Consider the following 16458-nt stretch of genomic DNA (forward strand, 5'->3'; position numbering starts at 1 on the left):
ATTTTTCTCCCCTATTTCTCCATATTTATACATATTTTTTCTTTTTAATATGTTCCTTAAATTTATGCATGCTCTATTTTTAAATATTATTAATATATAATTTTTATAATTTTATTCTTATAATTTATACTATTTATCCATAATCTATTTAATGTTAAATCGTTTTTTCACTATAAATACTGCAAATACTCTCTCAGTCTCAAAGAAAACAGTACACTTCTTTTCAGCAGGAGATTTAAGGAGAATAAGATTGTAGTGTAAAAGTGTGTAGTCTCAAATAAAACAATGCACTTCTTTTCAGTACGAGATTTAAGGAGAATAAGATTATAGTGTAAAAGTGTGTAAATGTGAGATTTAATGAGAATAAGATTGTAGTGTGAAAGTGTGTAGTCTCAAATAAAACAATGCACTTCTTTTCAGTACGAGATTTAAGGAGAATAAGATTGTAGTGTAAAAGTGTGTAAAGGTGTGTGAGGTCATATTATTTATGTGTAAAATTATTATAAAAAGAAATGCACTATTTTCGTTGGAACCGCTCAAAAGGAATACGCACAGCTTTGGTTAAACAAATGGAGTAATTTTTTATTAAAATTTGCGTTGAATTCAACTACGCATAATTCAGACGTGAGAATGATGATGCCATTATCATTCATCCGTAAGTCTAAATTGAACGCTAATGGAAGTGACGAAACCAATCCAAGCCTAGCACCGCCTCTCCCTTTCTCCGCCCGCGCGCACCGCATTTCATTCGCACCGCATTCCTGCTTCAACTTTGCCACAAATTACCACCCATGATTTCGTCCACATCAGTCCAGTCAACTCCCGCCGCGCAATCTGCAGCCGCCGGAGCCTCGCGGCTCCTCCACAGCAATGTCCACCACCTATCATTCTTCTTGCCGCTTCAGCACCACCACCGGCATTCCCGCCGCCAGAGCCTTCGCATCCGTGCAATCGACGCCGCGCAGCCCTACGACTTGGAGGCGCGCCTGGTCAAGCGCTTGAATCAGTCCACCAGACTCAAAATCGCCATTATTGGGTTCGGAAACTTCGGCCAATTCCTCGCCAAGGCGTTAATCCGCCAGGGGCACACAGTTTACGCGCACTCAAGGTCTAATTACCGCTTGATTGCCGAATCAATCGGCGCCGGTTTCGTCCCCGATCCTCACGATCTCTGCGAGCAGCACCCTGACGTCATGTTGATCTGCACCTCCATTATTTCGACGGAATCCGTGCTCAGATCCTTGCCCCTCCAGCGCCTAAGGCGGAATACTCTGTTTGTTGACGTTTTGTCAGTCAAAGAATTTCCGAAGAATATATTCCTCCAAGTTCTGCCACCTCATTTCGATATTCTCTGCACGCATCCGATGTTTGGACCGGAGAGTGGGAAGCACAGTTGGCAGAATTTGCCATTTGTGTTTGATAAGGTGAGGATTGGGGCTGAAGATTCGCGGCTGGCTAGGGTTGAGAATTTCTTGGATATTTTCAGGAATGAAGGGTGTAGGATGGTGGAGATGAGCTGCGAGGAGCATGATAGGTACGCCGCAGGGACGCAGTTCATCACACACACGACGGGGAGGATTCTGGAGAAGCTGCAGTTGGAGAGCACGCCGATCAACACAAAAGGATATGAAACTTTGCTGGATTTGGTGGAGAACACGGCCGGTGATAGTTTTGATCTGTATTATGGGCTTTTCATGTACAATGAGAATGCGATGGAGCAGTTGGAGAGGCTGGATTTGGCATTTGAGGCATTGAAGAAGGAGTTGTTTGGACTATTGCACGAGGTTTTGAGGAAGCAGTTGTTTGGGAAGTCAGAGGAGGGGGACGTGAGGCCGGTGCTGGGGAAGCTACCCAAGAGGGAGAGTCCGATGCTGCCACCTGGTGCACCTCAATAGGAGACTGGCCAACAAGAAGAACTTGGGTGTTTTCTTTTACTTTAGGTATTCCTATTTCTCAAGGCCGTTTCTTCAACTAAAAGTATTCATAAGCTAAGATTGACTTCCAATGATGAAGTGTTTGATGAGTGGATAGTAGGTAAGTTGTCAGTTTCATCCCGTTCATTGAATAATGGACATGGAAGATTGAGTTGTATCTTTTTGTTAAGTAAGAAAATGTTAAAAACTTGAAGTTCCTAAAAGATGTGTATGCCTATAAAGGTGGAGCTACAATTTAAATGCTCTTGTTATTTAGATCAACAAGCTCAATATCTGTTCAGTTTGAATATAATTTTAAATTTGGTACAATATTTTTCTGCATGGACCTGCAAATTGTCTCTCTTGGATACCAATGGAATGGAAAAGAACTATGCTTTTGTGGATGAGTGAGCTTGAATGCTCGATGCTAGAAGGCTGGTAGGGACACCTATCTAGATTGATGTAGTTTGTTCAATATAAATATAGCTTAAATTCAATACTCCCTCCGTCCCATAAGAGTATGCTTAGTTTGTTCGGCACAGGTTTTAATAAATGCTAGTTGAGTGTGTTGTGAGCGGAAAAAAGGGTCCACTTGTGTTGTAAAGTAAGGATAAAAAGTAAGGGGTTAGTGGTGGGGTCATGTGGGTTGTGCATACTCTTGTGAGACAGACGAAAAATGAAAGTAACCATGCTCTTATGGGATGGAGGGAGTATAATATTTCCTGCATGAAACTCCAATTTGTCTCTCTTGGATACCCGAGGGAGCAGAAAAGAACGATGTTTCCATGGATGAGTGAGTTTGATGCTGAAAGGCTGGCAGGGGCATCTATCTTGGATTGATGAAGCATGTTTCTATTACTATTTATTACTGGTATCCTTTAGCATTCTAGGTGAAGTGAAGAATCCATTACCACTTATATATATATGAATGCTTCCTGTTGAGGATGGCAAGTATCATTTTTTGTGGTGTGTAAATATTAACTGATACTAAAGAAAAACAGGAATCCTCTAATAATGAGAAGGCGTTGGTGACAAACCTTTGGAAATCCTTAGTATATGCAAGAAGCATGTAATATTTGCATATGCAATAGCCGATAAGTATTAGGAGGGGACACTTCATTTCTTGTGTATAGAAATTCTTCTTCTTCTTCTTCTTTTTTTTTTTTTTTGTTATTTTTGTTAGCACACTTGTACAGTACATACTCTGGACTTGATAATTAACATGGAGAAGCCTACAAGGATAATTAGTTTGGAAACAGTAAATAACTTGGAAAAGCCTCGTTTACAAGGAAACAAGCTTTTATCTGTGTCACTATTAAGTTGGTTTTGGCAAGGCTTCTTTGAGCCGGGCATGTGTCGAACACAGTGATCTATTGGTCTGAAACCACATGACCTTATGTTAGACAGATAATGAAGCTTAATGGAATTGTCATGTGCATACAGCCTATTCATCCCATATACTATCATTTATGTAACGATCTTAGCCTCCGCTTGGTTTTTCTGATGAACATTGGCTCTCCTGGAATGGAGGAACACCATCAGAAATGATTGCAATGATGATTGGGAACTCCTTATTCTCCATTGCAGCATTGGATCTGCAATAAATGCTCGTTAACATGACTTTGATCCTCTCTAGCTTACTGCAGCACGTCTTAGCATTTTTAGATTATTCCAATCAGCTGAAAATCAGGAGCAATCCTCCTGGAAGACAGCCCAACTCATTCCAGGTTTTCAATTTGGGGGAATAAAGAAGAAGATTAATGCTAAATCAAGTTACCGCCTGCTCACCAGTGTCTAAAAATTCAACTAAACTCTAATCATATAAAAACGTAGCCTAATGTTGTAACTAGCTGCGAAAGTTCCCTGCCTTTTTGATTGTGTATATCAATGAATCTTGGTAGCCATATGGTAATTTCGGTCAATGGACTCTAGTTGTAATAACAAAAATCATATACTTTTTTGCAATGATGTGCTTAAAACAATTACGAAAGTATGTATATTGAGCATGTGAAATGAAAATTCTCCAGCTTTAGAAACAATTCTTGTGTTGGTCTGAGATTTATTATAATCTTATTCCAGATACCTCATATTTTCTTTATTGTAATGCTTCAGACCCTGCTGATGATACAATGGAGCAATAGCTCATATGAGTTCTTGAATTTTACCAGTTAGAGCATAATTGTTGGAATTTTTTCTTCATTCATCGTCTTCCCTATTTTGCTATCTCTTCATTCGTCAGGATTTACCATTTTAGGTCCTATATAATATATGGGATATATCGGTCCAGCATCTCGAAGTCTCTTGGTAGCTGAACAGCTGAATATCTCAGTATGTGTTGAAAAGATTCTGTGTTCAGGTATTTAATATTATTTCTTGAAATAAGTAGGAAAACTGTGTCAGTTTGGTGAAAGGCTACAATTTTTTAGGATGGCTGTTGCATTCCTTTCTCAGGTTTGTTCTCTTAGGCAGAAAGATTTCTACAACTGGGATAACAACATATGACAGGTGAACAAATTCAATGGTTCAGCGATCCGAATGTTTGAGCTAAATGCCGCTTGAACCAGCCAGCATCGAAGAATCCTCCAGAATCAGTGATATGAGGTTTGTATACCCCTTTTTGACAGTAATGCATCATTTGTAGTTGCAGTGTGATTGGGATGGATAGTTTTTCCATAACCTTGATCTCATTAGCAGAAAATATGAATTCTTGCTCTAATTTCTTCAAGGATGAATTTAGTTGGACAAAGGCAGGCAGCCATGGGTGTCTTCCAATGTGCCTCCTCCTACTTTGATTTTTCTACAGTCAGAATCAGTTGTTATTTTTTAGTACATTATCTATATACTTTATAGATTTGTTTTTCTCATTACTAAGAAACAAAAGATAAGGAATATTTGTTGATAGGTTATTGCATGTGACATACTATGAGGGTGGATGAGCTTGAACCCAGAGGCAAATGCTTTTAATCACAACTGGAATCAATGGGTTGGTAGGAAAAAGTGTTGCCCAACACATATCTTCAACTTGCAACACTGCCTCGCAGCATGATGCGCTGATTGGTTGCATCTCAACGCTCGTAACTGATGATATCAATTCTTTGATGCACTCTGCAACACTTGTCATGCTGCTTACGCATGGGATCTGTGGCAAACTTACTTCAATGTCAACTGCAATTGTCATTGAAATCAAACTAAAACATGCCGTCACCAATACTAATGCTTTTATTCTACCATCACCCATTTTTTTGTTTTAATAGTAGTATTTTGCATTCGGATGTCAGTTAAATAAGCTTTAAAATGCTTCATACTTTAGAGTAACGTACCAAAATTAAGAGGCTTTAATTGAAATGAAACACGACCGTTTCTCATAAATTGGATTGGTTTAGGTTGAATTTAAATCTCAATTATTCTTAAGCAAAAATGCACACAAAAATCGGCTTTAATTTGAAATGCAGCAATTATTTAAAATTTGAAACAGATTGCATTAAAGTTTATACTAGTGGGGTTAGTTCTCTCATTGTAATATCGGTGTATTCAAATACTCTTAATTTCCATTTTGAAATACAATCTGGTGTATTGGGCTTTGGAGAGAAAGAAAGCGAGAGATGCTGAGGCGAAAACCTACAAAAATCGAAGTCAAGGTCGAAGACAAAGAAGAACTCGAGGAAGCCCGCAAACGCGCCGCCGCCGCCGCCGCTTCATCCTCCTCCGCCACCGCTGCCTCCTCCCTTCTTCACCACTTCGATCGCTCCGCCATCGAACCCACCTCCAAATCCCACCGCATCGGCCTCTAAAGTCTAAACCAACAAAATCCCAATCTTCATCAATCACGGCTTCGATTTCGAGATTACTAATGGAGGTCGAAGTGAAGCTCCGATTGCCCAACAAAGCCGCCCACCAGAAGCTCCTCGCCTCGCTCTCCCCATTCCACACCACCACTCACCACCAGCACAACACCTTCTACGACGGCACGGCCGGCGAGCTGAGCTCCCGGAGAGCCGTCCTCCGCCTTCGCTTCCACGAGGAGCCCGTCCTCCCCAAATGTTTCGTCACCCTCAAGGCCAACGCCGTACTAGCTAACGGCGTCAGCCGCGTCGAGGAGGACGAGGAAGAGCTGGACTACTCGATCGGGAAGGCGTGCTCTGCGGACCCCCAGAAGCTCAACGATGCCGATTCTAGGGTTTTGCGGAGGGTGAAGGAGGAATTTGGGATCGAGAGTTATGTGAGTTTGGGGGGATTCAAGAATGTGAGGAATGTGTATGAGTGGAAAGGGGTGGAGCTGGAGATTGATGAAGTTAACTACGAATTTGGGGATATGTACGAGATTGAGTGTGAGAGCGTAGAGCCTGACAAAGTTAAGGGAATGATCACCGACTTCTTGAAGGAAAATGGAATTGAATACTCTGATTCTCAAATGTCCAAGTTTGCTATATTTCGCGCTGGAAAGTTGCCTTCTTAGTAAGTGAATTGCAGTTCCCAAATACCATTATATCGATTCTATTCTGGGCAAATTTTTATGTATTTGAATTGATATGATTTTGATCGGTCGATTTTAATGTCATCTTCCAAAGTGATATGTTTGTTCTTATACATATTGTTGAAGAGTTGGTCGCTTTGGCTTCATTTCTGAACTTCTGTTGATACAATATGAACTTCTGTTGATACAATATGCATCTTGATTTTGATGAGCTTGTATAGTAGCATACTGTGTCCTACGGCTCTCGAATCGTGTTGCAGTTGATTTTGAAACTAATATCTATACACATTTGATTGTCTTTTGATATGCTAGTAATCGCTTATTTTTGTTCAAAATTTTCTTATATGTCGAAAAAAAAGGCTACCGTATGAAGTTTGAACTCTTTTTGGGTGTTTTGGGAAGTGTTTTGTGAGTATATTTTATAAAGATGTACTGGAGCATGTGATTTATTAATCAACGGTCGATTGATGTATATTTGGTTCTATTTGTATATGATACTATTATAAATGGTTTTGCAAATGTTAAGATCTTGTGGAACCAAATTAATGTGTCGCCACTGTCGTATTTGAGAATGTTGGCTTCAACTTTCCTGAGGCATTAAGTAAGCATTGGTTCACTTGTCCAGCATTCTTCCATCTTCCAGCAAGACTAAATCACTTACCTAGTCTTAAAGTTAAGTAACACGGGAAGTTTATTTCAAAGTATGACAGAGTCCTTATTTCTGACTTGCTATTATTGATTTACTTGAGTTTTTATGAATTTTGTTCCCTTGGATGGTAGTTTTGTAGCTATTTTTGTTAATTCTATCTGATATCTATAATTGGCTGTATGATCTATGTTGATATACTCCTTCTCTTTTCATGTGTTTATGTTTGCTTGATCACGAGATGAGAAGGCTCTGTTTTGTTGCTTCAGGTCTTGTGGCTGGGCATGAAACATAGAGGGAGCAAAAACATTTCCTTACGGCAAAGCTGCTTTGGCTCTCTTGTTGGCCAATATCGTCGACAACTCTATAGTTTGTTGTTTCTCCTTTTGCCATTGTCTTGTTGAAATGTCCAAAACCTTCATTTCTTCCCATTCTGGAGGGTTAATAAATCATCATTCTTGACTTTATGGGATCAAATTTTCAAATGAAAATGGTCTATTTATCATTTAGTTGCATAATTAGCTATCATGTTGCTGAACCATTAAATTATCTTTAGAACAGGACTAAAAATGTCTATCAAGGCTCTTGTGAGCAATTGAGGAAATTGATAAAGCTCATTTTTTTTAGCTTAATGGTGATGAATAGTATTTTGATGGAATATAAATGCTGAAAGGAAATAAGGAATCATAAACTATTTGATAGAGACAAATAAGTCTTGGGCTTGAACGATTTTCGTTTTAGTATTGATTTAAGAATATGTTGTGCCTTGGAACATATTTCTTTTTGGTAAGGTTCTTTGTTTGTATGTCTTTTTATCGTACAATTATAAAGATTTATGTATTATGAAGTCCAAATAAAGTTAATTTAGTAAGTTGAACCAAGTCAAAAGAAGCTGTAATGAGTTCTCATTTGATCATAGCAAAGTTCCAATTAGCAAAATATTCAAGTCATACCAATCGGAGCTTAAATAAACCTCTTTTAAGCTAACAAATTATCTGAGTGAAACAAGATCAACGATAAGGTGTCATTTTCAGAGCCTTTGTCATATTCATTATTAATCACTTCACCTTTACCAATGGTAGAATTCCTTGTCGAATGAAACACAGATCTCACATTAAAAATCATACAGCTACCATAAAATCCAGAATTCTCACCTCCACAAATGGGAGCAAGTTACATTTCCATCTAAGTCTAATGATGAAAATTCATTCTCATAAACCAAGGTCAAATTTCCTACTCTGTAAAAACACAGACACACTAGATTAACCTCATTCTTCTACACACTCCCAACCAACACAAACCTCTAAGGTCTGACTCTACTTCATCACTTCCTCTTCTTAGCAGGTGGTTGATCCTCCTCATCCTCATCTTCCTCCTCGTCCTCATCATCGTCCCCGTCCTCATCCTCGTCGTCTCCATCATCATCATCGTCGTCTTCGTCGTCACTCCCTCCGTCACCATTAGCCTCGGCGTCCTCCTCAGGATCCCCTTCATCATCATCCTCGCCTTCTTCCCCGCCTGAAAAGTCCTCGTCACCAGCATCATCATCAGGCTCAGCATTGTCATCATCTTCATCTTCATCATCATCCTCTGTATCGCTTCCATCTTTGTTTCCGAGTCCAGGCTTTTCAACTCTATGAAGCTCCTCCACCGGAAACCTGCTAAAAAATTGTTAGCTTCATTTAAGATTGCCGTGTTTGAATGCAGATTTATGATGGGGAGGATTCGAGATTACCTTCCAATCCAGTCTGGTAGTTCGTCTTTCAGCAGCGAGCCAGTCTGTTGAGACCATTATAATTAGAGGCTTTTAAAACAACACTCTAAAAGATTGAAAGACAGATAAATGTTTTTCATCCACACATTTTATATCAACTCGGGCCTACAGGTTAAAGTATATGATGGAAGGCAGAAAAGTTCTAAGCAATATATTAACCAGTAACCGAACAATACAATGGCTTGTGCCAGTATCTTTAGAGGAAAACAATACTGTTTTTACAGATTTGGATAGTTAATTAATGCCATGAATAGTTAATAAAACAATTCTATAGAAATTCAAGATTCCACAGATTGGAAGTGACATCTATACTTAGTGGCAAATGTTGATAAGCAATTGGTCACCAAAGTGTCAATGAGAAAGATTAGGACAGAAAAGGAAAGGACAAGCACGACAAGGTTCCTATTAATAATGCTCATGCACTGCAGTGAAATATGGGTATACTACACTTTCTACGGGACAAATAAATGAAACCAGCAACATATGTGAGGACAGCGATGATTAGACAAAACAACAAGATTTCACAATAAAATCCAATACAGCAAGAGAAATGGAATTCTTGTTTACAAGGACTTCAAACAAAAGAAAACAATTCTTAATCCTGCCACTTGTGACAGGGTATTCACGAGTTCACTCAAAATCTTTAAGTTAGCTTTCCCGTCTTAAAAATTCATATTCATAGAAAAAGAAAATTAAGATAACTGATAACCTACATACTAACTAGTAGGAGAGAATGAAACCCTATGTTAGAAACATATAGGTTTGTGCAACCAAAACTTAGGACTCTACGCTATTAAGCTACTTAAAACAACCAAAGTTTGTTGACATGGCCAATCATTAACATGGAATCCAATGAAGATTCAACAACATCAAATCCAAAGTTTCCATAGCTCCAATGCAGCAGTATTTCAAAACCAACATTTTGTAACTACAACGTATTTTGTAACATTAACACACCACAGGATTAAACGAACACAAAAAATGTACAAATCCTTCAGTTATAATGTTCAATTACTACCTGTAAACCAAAAAACCACCAAATTCAGAATGTAATGGGGTAAAGAAACCACCCAGCCACAAATAAACAACACTATACGCAGAAAACCAGTTAATAAAAAGTCAAAACCACAGCAAAATCTAGAAAGGCCTCGAAGAAATTTGCAACCTTTGACACAAAAATCAAATAGAAAGGCTAAAACCAAACGAAATCAACTTGAAGGAAAGCTAATAACCAGCATGAGAAGGCAAGTGAGGGAATTTTGAGCAGCCCAAAGAGTATTAACCACAGCAGCCTCAACAAATGAGCACAGAGCGAGCTGCTTCACATCAGAGCTCAGCTTTGCCACCTCCATTAACTCCTAAAATTTCTTGCTTTGAAAGTGAAAGAATGTCGAAAAACGAAAAAAGAAAAAGCAGAAAAATCAGAAGTCTAAGAGAGAGAAACTAGAAGTAGAAGGGTTGAGAGAGAGAGAGGGTAGGGTTGAATTCGGGCAAGTGCGTCCAAACGAGAGTGTTGATAGAGAGGAAATTTGGCAAATATGGAAAAATAAATAAAAAAAAGAGAGGGGATAGGAGTAGCATTTTTGACTAAGGTTTTTGATGAGAAGACTCTAGGGTTTTTGGGGTGGAAAATGATATATTGCACTTTTGTGAGGGGCAGGCTGCAAGGTTTTTGAATTTTGATTCCGAGATGCTTAGGATCCAGCGTCGAATTTAATTGGGGCGCGTCGTTTGGGCCGTTGAGAGTGTGGTATAGTCGCACGCGCCATTTTTATCGTGCAAGCCACGCGTTCTGTTGGTATTCTTTTTCTATTTTTGCAAACGAGATCTTGTTTGGTTTGATTTTAAATTAACGCGACTTGGTCACATAGAAATTTAGAAAGTATTTTCGAGTATCTTACCTTATTTATTTATGGTGTATTGGATCGAGATTCTTTAGGATTTTAAATGATTTTGAAAGTTTGGGTGTATTCAATTCATATTTTTAAAAGTTCTTTAAAATTTAGAGGTATTCAATTCGGATTTTTTAAAGTCTTTTAAAATTTAGAGGTATTCAAACCAGACTTTTTAAAGTCTTTTAAAATCAGGCGGGGTATTCAACATTTCATAGATTTTAACAATCCATGGATTCTGATGGATTTGTCAAAACAATACAAAGGACGAAATCCAAGCTTCACGCGACTCCACGCGGAGTATGGATTTCGAAAGTCCTTTAAAATTCATGGACTTTTTAAAATCCTACAAAATCCCAATCCAATAAAACCAAATGAAGGTATTCTTACACTTTAGGATAAATTTATAGTGTACTAGTGGAGCGTGGATCAGTAATAAATGGCATTTTATTTTGTGAACATCAATCTTTGTTTTATTGAGATAAACATCAATCTTAAATTGCGCTCGTTCTATGAACCCTCATTTACTTTTGACATAAATTCTATCATTAAAAAATGATTTAATTTTAAAATTTGATATTCCTAATTGATTGAATTTTAATCAAATAAGAAATTTAATAAACTTTTTGATAACAAAAGAAAGTGGTACAACTTATCATGATTTTTATTCTTTAATTTTTCTTATATATTCTTTTTATTCATTCTCAAGATGTGTTGTGGTGTCGTCGTCGATTCACCATTCTCACGCACAGGAGCTTGATTTTAATTAGTTCCTGAAGCCTAGCTACACACGAAACTCTTATTGTAGACAACACGCACATTAGCTCTCTAATCGTTCAAGTTAGACGTGCTCTTTAATTCCTGAACAAAGAAAAAACACCAAAAGAAATGAGTTAGTGTGTGCAACTGTCAAAAGGAGTAAAACAAAAAGAGATAAAAGGAAAGGGGCCAACAAGATGGTTGCCCGGAGAAGGAACAACAACAGCTTCCGAAGACGATGCATCAGTAGCTGCCTGGTGACGACGCAGTAGCAATTGTCACTCAGCTCAGATCTCGGTCTCTCTCGAATCCAAGTGTAGTCCTCCTTCAACAACACCACGTTCCAGCAACTCCACTGCTAAGTTCAGCCTTAGCCTCACTCCAACTAAGCCGAGCAAAGATAGCACAGATTGGACGAAGAAGACACACAAACACTAACCTTGTTCACACTTCGACCAAGACATAAAGAAAACAAGAAGTGAGGTGAAGATACAAGCTGAACTTCTCTCTTTCACATGGGAACACATGGAAAAGAAAACAAGGAACAAAAAAGGCAGCTAGGGTTCCAATTTCATCTTTCTAGAATGCATGGTTGTAATTTAACTCAAGAGGTGAATTGTCATTGGGTGGGCTGAAAGAGGGTAATGGACTGTCAGAAATGAGCCTTCGTGTGGACCAATAATTTCAACAAGATATTTACCTACTTTTGCATTTAATATTATTAGTACATAACCCCCTACAAAAAAATATTATTAGTTCGTAATCCATCCAATTTCGATCGTAAATCATGATTTTATTTAATTTTAATATCAAACAGTACCAAACCAACCGCAAACACCTATACAGAAAGCTTTTGTAATGTCAGTATTTAGGCAATAATGGGCTGAGCCTAACTCGACCCAAAGCTAATTGGGCCATGATGTGGCAGCTCAGCCCATTATCTCAGCTCAGCTCACCTCCTCTAAACACTTCCCCAAAACATCGCCTTCTCCAAACCGACGTAGTCAGCGTCCGCCACTGCTAGCTTAGCTCTTCCAATTGGCGGAAGACTGTTTTAGATGTAAAAAGTTTCGGGATTCAGGGATTCCACCTCCTCAGCTCTGTTGATTGATCGGGATTAGTCAAAAGAAATTGTTTATAGGATTTGCAGGCGGAGCAAAATGTCATCTAGGTTGATGAAAAAGGTGCTTCATGAACAATCAGCGCCACTTCAGGAGCTCGACAGCGATGATGATTCGGATTCGCCCGAATCTTCTGCCCCTGCTCGAAATCTGTTTAGCCTTCTTGAAGATGACGATGATGATATTGGAACCAACAGCCATGAGGCCCATGACGACCAGGTCTGCTCCCTCTCCACACTAACCGATGATGCTTATCAAATATGCAAAAATTTCCTTTTTCGCCTCTTATTCGTAATAATATAGATAGGATAAAGCAGCACATAGTTACTGATATTGGAAAAGAGCCTCGTTATCTTGTCTTGTAGCAAAAATTGCGTGCTTATCTTGAGAACTAATGTTTGAACTAATAACTAGAACTACTTCCCCCTTTTGTTTGTGCGTATATGTATTGCGACTTACAAAGCAGTTTGATGAAAGTATGGTTGTTCATTTGAAACTTGCTATCATGTTGGGGTTGGTTGTTGGCAGCAGGAAAAAGGTAAAGATGCTGATGAGACTTCGGATTGTGATATTGCTGGCGACCATCCCTCATCAGAAAGGACTGCCTTTAACACAGTTCTTACTCGAAATGTCAAATCAAAGAAAAAGAAAAAGAAGAAGAAGAACTCAAACAGGGAATATTCATCTCTAGTTAATGATTCTGGATCTTCTGATCTCAAGTTAGACAACTTAAGTTTGATAGCTAGCTCTTCCGGTCATCAAGAGACTTCTTCTCCTGCTAAGAAGAAGTTGCTAAATGGAGATGGTGATGCCAAGTTGCCGCGGAAACTGTCCAAGACTTCTGTACTAGAAGTTGATCCTAAATTTCTCAGTGCAGAAAATGAACTGCGAAGGATATTTGGCTCTAGAGTGGTGAAGTCGCAAGAAAGAAATCCATCACCCGCAAATCCTAGGCTGATGCGTGGTGTTCGACGAGGGAATCATAATCTCAAAAAGACTATCATAATATCTCCATCTCAACATTGGCCACGCTGGGATGGGTCTCTATCAATGGAACTGCTCAAAACTCTTGAGGGTGTTCACTATTTCCGGTAAGTTAATCTCCATGCTTTTAGTGTCAACAATTTCTTTTTCTCTGAAGCTATGGAGGATATGATAACTTTATACTTCTAGAGATGTGGCTGAATTCATTGTGAATCAATTTGTATACTTATTTGAATGCATACAGATGACTGATACAAGATGTATCTAAAGATTAATATTTTCCAGGAAAAAATAAAATACAGTAAAGCTCTCATTTGATAAATAAGCACCATTTAGCATTATGTGTAAAGTTTAATTTTTAAAAAAGAAAAAAGAAAGATTTGGTATGGAGGACTGGACTTAATCAGTTGGTTTTGACTTCTTGTGTTTTCTATTTATTTTAATATCATGTTATCATGCCAATTTGCGAAATCAGTACTACATTCCTACCACTTTGAAGAAGGGGGAAAGGGATATGAAGGTGTAGGATGATTAAGAGAGTGCTCGTGTTTTTTTGGAGTGGGAGGTACCTAAAAAAGAAATGTATGTGATCGACTTATATTTGCAAGTGCTGGTTTCATGTGCATGCTACAATTCATGACAGGCTTTGGTTCTTATGGATTGTGCTTAGTTATTCAGTTTGCACTGTTATATGTATTTCAGATACACACATTCACCATCATATGCCCAAGCTCAGAGAGCTTTTGAATCTGCCAAGGAGAATCATGATCTTAATGGTATAGCAAGCATTCTGTTGAATCATCCTTATCATATAGACTCACTAACAGCATTAGCGGACTATTTCAAATTCACGGGTGAACACCAGATGTCAGCTGATGCTACTGCAAAGTCTCTGTATGCTATGGAATGTGCATGGCATCCACTATTCACTCCATCAAAAAACTGCCAATTAAAGTACGTTCATGATACGAACAAGCCACTCTTCTCAGCACTTTTTACTCATATGAAAAACATGGACAGGCGTGGTTGCCACAGATCAGCCCTTGAAATATGTAAGCTCTTGCTTTCTCTAGATCCGAATGATCCGGTGGGTGCTATGTTCTGCATTGACTACTATGCTTTGAGAGCAGAGGAGCATGATTGGTTGGAACAGTTTGCAGAAGAATATAAATCTGACAATTCCCTGTGGCTATTTCCTAATTTTTCTTATTCCCTTGCGATTTGCCGGTTTTACCTTGAGCGCAAGGAAGTTTTGGATGGTGGGGAAACCGATGTTGGAAAAGCTACTTCATTTGAACTGATGAAGCAGGCTTTGATGCTCCATCCATCAGTGTTGAAGAAATTGGTGGTGAAGGTACCTCTAAATGATCGGAAGTGGACCAGCGTAGTGAAGCATAGTTTCTTTAGATCTGAAGAAACTGGAAGCCCATCTCTGGATCACTTGATCGCCATATATATTGAGAAGAGTTACATAATATGGAGACTCCCTGATCTGCAGAAACTTTTATATGACTCGGCAATATCATTGATTGAGATGCTGGAAAAGAAAGAAAGTGATGTCAATGATTGGGCTTGCGTGAGGAAAGAGGCTTTTTCATTGGAGAAGAATGAGTAAGCATCGAACCAGACTAATTTCTTTCATTCATTTTGCTGTAACTTCTACTCATTAATAGTATTTTCTTCCCCTTTGCTTTGCTAGGTATTCTCATTTGTTGGTTTCGGAATTCTCTGATTCCGTGCCAACAATGCCACCTGAAAACTTGCAGGACTTTATAGTCGATCAAAGGGGTGGGATCGAGCTCCCTCAACAGATTCCTGAAAACCATGCGCTTCGTGATGTTGCTAACAGAAGTCCACTTGCTGTACTATTCGAGTCGATCCTACCATGGATACATTACGGACCTGGAGACGGGGAGGATGAGCATCATCTACCTGAGCCAGCCGACGAGGATTAGGCTGAGTTTAGATTTGATTTCTGCAATATGAAAGTAGGAATAAGGAAGGTAAATTTTTTGCATTCGAAACCGATGTTTGTATGAAGCTGGTTGGCAGGTTTTTTGGTCACTCTCTCATTTTGAAGGAGTTTATTTTCTCTTCTTCGTGACACAGATTTAAGTTCAAAACTTGTTCAGATTTTAATAGCCCTTAAGATTTAAATTACCTGAAAATATTTTATAGGTGAAGTCGGGTTGAGGAATTTCTTAGGCTGCAATGGGAGGGGATAAGTGTGTTGGTGTAAATGTAAAATGATGTTAACCAATTGAATTTGTTTAAACATGATTTTTATATGAGTAATTGTCACGACCCCATAGCTCGGCTACGTGCGGATTTAGGACCCCAAATAATTATTGAATGACTCGGTTAATTAGGTTTAGTTGCGAATAGCTATTGTTTAAGCAAAATTGTGATGGACGTTCCAAGAATTAACTAATTGTTTAAGCAAAACAATTCAACTTGGATATGTGCGGATGTAGGGCCCGAATAATTTAGGAATGACTCGGTTAATTAGGCTTAAACAAGCAATGGTTAGCTAAAAAAAACAAAATGAGAATTTATGTATTTAAAGGAAAAAAAGCTCGGGTGCAATCCTCAGATTTTTGTAAACGTTTTGAATTTGTAGGTAATTAATCATTTCACTTGGCTATCTTGAGTATTTGCCATTTGGTGTATGCAAGGGCCATTTTTCGATGATTACGTCATATTAAATTTGAGAAAAACTGATGATAATATCAGAATTAGAAAAAAAAAAATTGAAAAAATATGTTTCACAAAGGAAAAAAAAAATCAAGTACAATTTCTGAATTCATGAAAACATTTTGAATTTACAAGTAATTAACAATCATGTAGACATTTTATTTAATATTAAAAATAAATAAGAGAGTAAAATCTCTCTCA

General features: G+C 38.4%; 4 protein-coding genes across 6 annotated transcripts; 3 read left to right on the top strand and 1 right to left on the bottom strand.

Moving 5' to 3' along the window:
- Window positions 1-516: 516 nt before the first annotated feature.
- On the top strand, window positions 517-5141 carry LOC130989248 (arogenate dehydrogenase 2, chloroplastic-like). Of its 2 annotated transcripts, XM_057913207.1 has the most exons (4): window positions 517-1940; window positions 4168-4269; window positions 4365-4514; window positions 4816-5141. In XM_057913207.1, exon 1 carries the CDS (start codon window positions 792-794, stop codon window positions 1893-1895), a length of 1104 nt encoding a protein of 367 aa, XP_057769190.1. In that variant the 5' UTR covers window positions 517-791; the 3' UTR covers window positions 1896-1940; window positions 4168-4269; window positions 4365-4514; window positions 4816-5141. The 2 variants fall into 2 exon arrangements, with proteins under 2 accessions (XP_057769190.1, XP_057769198.1); XM_057913215.1 differs by lacking the exon at window positions 4816-5141 and having other exon boundaries at window positions 4153-4269; window positions 4365-4777.
- On the top strand, window positions 5131-7500 carry LOC130989264 (triphosphate tunnel metalloenzyme 3). The gene is made up of 2 exons (XM_057913223.1): window positions 5131-6368; window positions 7303-7500. Coding segments are annotated over exons 1-2 (606 nt in total). The 5' UTR covers window positions 5131-5763; the 3' UTR covers window positions 7304-7500.
- Window positions 7501-8121: 621 nt separating this feature from the next.
- LOC130989273 (phosphopantothenoylcysteine decarboxylase subunit VHS3-like) lies at window positions 8122-10494 on the bottom strand. The gene is made up of 3 exons (XM_057913231.1): window positions 10040-10494; window positions 8769-8812; window positions 8122-8691 (listed from the first exon to the last, which is right to left on the bottom strand). Exons 1-3 carry the CDS (start codon window positions 10157-10159, stop codon window positions 8358-8360), a joined length of 498 nt encoding a protein of 165 aa, XP_057769214.1. The 5' UTR covers window positions 10160-10494; the 3' UTR covers window positions 8122-8357.
- Window positions 10495-12359: 1865 nt separating this feature from the next.
- On the top strand, window positions 12360-15723 carry LOC130989283 (uncharacterized). Of its 2 annotated transcripts, none has more exons than XM_057913240.1 (4): window positions 12360-12798; window positions 13108-13670; window positions 14266-15174; window positions 15263-15723. In XM_057913240.1, the coding sequence occupies exons 1-4, from the start codon at window positions 12619-12621 to the stop codon at window positions 15516-15518; spliced, it is 1908 nt and encodes a 635-aa protein (XP_057769223.1). In that variant the 5' UTR covers window positions 12360-12618; the 3' UTR covers window positions 15519-15723. The 2 variants fall into 2 exon arrangements, with proteins under 2 accessions (XP_057769223.1, XP_057769232.1); XM_057913249.1 differs by having other exon boundaries at window positions 13111-13670.
- The last annotated feature ends 735 nt before the right edge of the window (window positions 15724-16458 follow it).

This window comes from Salvia miltiorrhiza, chromosome 1 (genome assembly GCF_028751815.1).
Source record: "Salvia miltiorrhiza cultivar Shanhuang (shh) chromosome 1, IMPLAD_Smil_shh, whole genome shotgun sequence".
NCBI classification, from domain to species: domain Eukaryota; kingdom Viridiplantae; phylum Streptophyta; class Magnoliopsida; order Lamiales; family Lamiaceae; genus Salvia; species Salvia miltiorrhiza.